This window comes from Myotis davidii, unplaced genomic scaffold (genome assembly GCF_000327345.1).
Source record: "Myotis davidii unplaced genomic scaffold, ASM32734v1 scaffold1608, whole genome shotgun sequence".
Classification (NCBI taxonomy): Eukaryota; Metazoa; Chordata; class Mammalia; order Chiroptera; family Vespertilionidae; genus Myotis; species Myotis davidii.
This window is the reverse complement of record NW_006299164.1, coordinates 267,563-271,694: the sequence shown is the minus strand read 5'-3', so window position 1 is coordinate 271,694 and position 4,132 is coordinate 267,563. Positions and strand designations below refer to the sequence as shown.

Genomic DNA, 4,132 nt, shown 5'->3' with positions numbered 1-4,132 from the left:
CTTGGCCAAGCCCCTCCAGTGAGAGGCGGGACCGGCCGGGCCCTGCCGGGCTCACCGCCGGAAGTGGCAGGAGGGTGGGTTAAGCGTGTCGGCGGGGTCGGCGAGGTCGGTGGACTCCAGCGGTCTCCAAACTTCCCCGGTTCTCGCCTGTCTCCCCTCTACTCCAGGGGGCGGACGGGCCCCAAAGCCTGCCCAGGGCGAGCGTCAGAGGAAATTCTTTAGTTTAACCAGGTCCCGAGAGCGGGAAGGGCGCCTGTGGGTGCTCCCCGACTACGGGCACTCCCCTCCTCCTTTCTGAGTCTTGTCCCCTGACGCAGGGACGCCGCGGACGGCGGGATGTCGTGGTCCGGGCTTCTCCGGGGCCTCAGCATGCCCCTGAGCTACAGTAAGTGGGCGTCTTGGGCTACATAGTCGAGGCTGGACGAGGGACGTCTGTGCCTCTGCCACGGACCCAAGGGACTCAGGGTTTTAAATCACGGTGGTTGTACGATGGGTTTTGGCGGAGCTCGGGTGCAAAAGCACATGTGAGGAGTAGTTGCATTAAGGGCTACCACGTGTCAGGTGAGTAGCAGGAGTTGGGTCAATTACTTGTTCAGTAACCACTGTACTTACCACCCGTGGTTTAGACACCTGAGCAAGGCGTTTAACTCATTCACTCAGCTGATATTTTTCAAGGGCCTCGTGTGTGCCAGGCACCGAGAGGGATGCTTTATTTATGAACTTACTCTCTTAACAAATACTAAACGCTTCTCAGGCCCTTTGTGAGGTACCTCCTTCACTTATTCACCTTCTGTTTGCCACTTACCAAGGATCGCAAGGCTGAGCAAGACAGGCCTGCACCTGCCTGGGGAATCTGGGCTGACATGCAGGTCCCATGAGAGCCTCTCACACACGGTGTTCAGGAGGGAGACATGGTTGTGAAGGACACGGAGACATTGAGTGAACAAGTCTTTTTTTTTTTTAAATAGCTTATTGATTTTTAGAGAGAGAGGAAGGGAGGGAGAGAGGAACATCTGAGAGTGTAACTTTTTTTTTAAAATATATTTTATTGATTTTTTACAGAGAGGAGGAGAGAGGGATAGTTAGAAACATCGATGAGAGAGAAACATCGATCAGCTGCCTCCTGCACACTCCCCACTGGGTATGTGCCCGCAACCAAGGTACATGCCCTTGACCGGAATCGAACCTGGGACCTTTCAGTCCACAGGCTGACGCTCTATCCACTGAGCCAAGCCGGTGAGGGCGAGAGTGTAACATTTGATCGGCTGCCTCCTGCATGCCGCCTACCCGGGATCGAGCCCAAAACACAGGCTTATGCTCTGGCCAGGAGTTGAACCGGCAACCTTTGGGTTCATGGCACCACACCCAACTAACTGAACCACACTAGTCTTGCTGAAGGGCACACCACTAGGAAGAGACTTCTAGGGAAGATTGTGCTGTAACTCGAGACATAGGAGAGGTGGAGGTGGACAGTAGGGCCGGGACCTGCCTTTGATGTGGAGGGGTGAGATTGAGTGTGAAAGGGCATCCATACTATGACAGAGGGAAGACTGGACCTCAATCCTGGACTGGGAACTCTTAAGAGGACATGGTCCAGGGCTGTCTCAGCCACTACTGTGTTTCCATTGTTGGGCCACGAAACAGTAGGTGCTCAGGGAATGTTTGTTGAAGAGAATCCAGTTATCTTTGAGTCTCGCATCCTGCGTTTTATTCATGAGCAAATCGTGTGGGTCTGTCTTGGAAATATATTCTGTCCCCCACCTGCCTTTCCTCTTATTATAGTGCAGCTACACTGGTCTCCTTTCTGTTGATGTGTTTGGGGACACAGGCTGTAGCTGGGTGAGCAAGGGGGTGAGTGAGATGAGGTAAGGGAATCGAACCTGGGACCTTTCAGTCCACAGGCTTGCGAAGCACAGAGGACATTGGCACACAGTTCCTAGCGCAGCGGAGCTAGGACCCTGTTGGGCCTTGTGGGAGGACTTGGACTCTTACCCTGAGTGAGATGGCCCCACAGGAGGGCTCTGAGCAGGGGAAGGATGTGATCGGATCCGTGATCTGATCCAGGTGGCACGGGGTCCCTCTGCCTGCATGTTGGAGCAGGTAGTGGGAGTGGGGAGACCTGAGAGGAGAAGAGGGTGGACAGGACAGGAGAGAGTATAATGGAGGGAGAAAGAATGTGTTTTAAAGTTCAGCTGACAGGATCTGCTCACAGGGCAGATGGGTGTGACAGGAGGAGGAGTGGCACCTTCCTGAAATACCCCATAGTGTTGCTGTGGGAATGGCATGAGTTAATGTAGGTGTGATGCATAGAACAAGATTTGAGCATTGTGAGCCTGTTTGCTTTCATTATTCTCTTTAAACAGCTTTACAATTAATACCTTTCTTGCAGAATAAAATGAGTTAATTCATATAAAATGCTTAGAAGGGAACCTGACATATGGTGGTTGCTTAATAAATGTTTGTTGTTATTGTTATCCGTGAGTTCCCAAAGATGTAAACAGGCATCTTATACAGGGCTTGGGACAGTGCCTGGAACATCAGAATTGAGTTGCTAATACTGTTATTTGTTCATTGGGATAATAACCCCACTCTGCCCTCCCGCATTGTGTCTTTCCAGGCCTCACCCTTGTCCCCCGGCTCTGGGCCACCCGCCCCATGGCCACCCTGAATCAGATGCACCGTCGGGGGCCTCCGAAGTGGCCGCCTCCAAAGCTGGGTCCCACAGAAGGCCGGCCGCAGCTGAAGGGCGTGGTTCTACGCACATTCATTCGTAAACCCAAGAAGCCCAACTCAGCCAACCGCAAGTGCTGCCGCGTGCGGCTCAGCACAGGCCGAGAGGCCGTCTGCTTTATCCCAGGAGAGGGCCACACCCTGCAGGAGCACCACGTTGTGCTTGTGCAAGGCGGACGCACCCAGGACCTACCTGGTGTCAAGCTCAAGGTTGTGCGTGGCAAGTATGACTGTGGCCATGTGCAGAAGAAGAAGTGACCGCCAGGGGCAGGGTGGGCTGGGGTTTCCGTAGAACAAGAACCTTTGTCTGTGGGTTCCTGCAGTATCCTTGGGAAGCTAGGCTAGTTCTAGAAGCAGCTGGCCCTGGTTCAAATCCTGACTCCTCTTCCATCAGGACCACCAATAGCCCACCAACATCCTTGGTGTCCATGTGTAGAGTGTTGGTGCAAGAGGCTTCTGCTGGAACTGTTCACTGTTGCCATCTAATGAGAAGGGGTTGCAATAAACACACACACAGACTCTGGTTTGACGTGTACACCTTGACATATTCACCCTCTGTGTGGTCTTGGCAACTGAATGACCTCTGGGCCTCTGTTTCCTCCTCTACTCACAGCATCCTCTTTGTTGGGCTTGGTGAAGATTAGACACTATGAACAAAGCGCATGCGGATGGCTACTCTGTTTTGAGGTTTGGAGTCTGGTGGTAGGACTGAGACCCAGTTCCCCATCCTGCAGGCCCGGTGCCTGGGCAAGGAAAGGCCTGCCCTCAAGCTTCCTCCTGAAGATGGAAGTAATTGTAATGGTGGTGATGAAGGAGTGTTGAGAAAGGACTGAGTGGGGACAGGGGAGGGCACTGCTGCCTACATGGGAGCTTCTCTTGTGTTGTCCTCAGAATCACACCCCTGGGTTCAAATCACACCTCAACCTCTTAGTTCGGTGACCTTGGGTTTGTCCCCCGACACCTCTGAACTTGTTTTCATCCCTTGGGAAATGGTCCTGAAAGTAATACTGCCCTCACCTGATTATATGGTTGGCCATGTTAGATTTTAAGATTGGGAGCTGGGCTATATCCTTGGGCTCTGGAGCCCAACTCAGGTGCAAGTTCTGCTCCCCTACTTACTGGCCAGGTGACCTTGGGCAGGTCATTAAACTCTGAGCCTGTTTCCTCCTGGACTAAATGGCATAGATAATGGTCCTGCCTGAGAGCTGTTGGGAGAACCGCTGAGGACTTGGCATCAGAGCCGCCTCCGTTGCCAGCACAGCGCTTGGCACACCTACAGGTCTCACAATTGAGAACATCCCACAAGACCTTTTAGGATCAGAGAGGGGAGCAGATAAGTGCACTGATTACAGACAAGTCCCCTATCACCTCACATTTAGCACCAATTTTATTGAGTTTGTTC

At 52.7% G+C, this 4,132-nt stretch overlaps 1 protein-coding gene across 1 annotated transcript; it reads left to right on the top strand.

The window, feature by feature from the left end:
- Positions 1–86: 86 nt before the first annotated feature.
- On the top strand, positions 87–3,307 carry MRPS12 (mitochondrial ribosomal protein S12). Its single transcript, XM_006774636.2, has 3 exons — positions 87–105; positions 318–385; positions 2,618–3,307. The coding sequence occupies exons 2-3, from the start codon at positions 337–339 to the stop codon at positions 2,986–2,988; spliced, it is 420 nt and encodes a 139-aa protein (XP_006774699.1). The 5' UTR covers positions 87–105; positions 318–336; the 3' UTR covers positions 2,989–3,307.
- The last annotated feature ends 825 nt before the right edge of the window (positions 3,308–4,132 follow it).

Bases quoted from the DNA above. Each gene is read 5' to 3' on its own strand.
- MRPS12 (XM_006774636.2), top strand. From the start codon at position 337: ATGTCGTGGTCCGGGCTTCTCCGGGGCCTCAGCATGCCCCTGAGCTAC. The intron at 386-2,617 runs GTAAGTGGGCGT...GTGTCTTTCCAG, and splicing joins CAGCATGCCCCTGAGCTACA to GCCTCACCCTTGTCCCCCGG.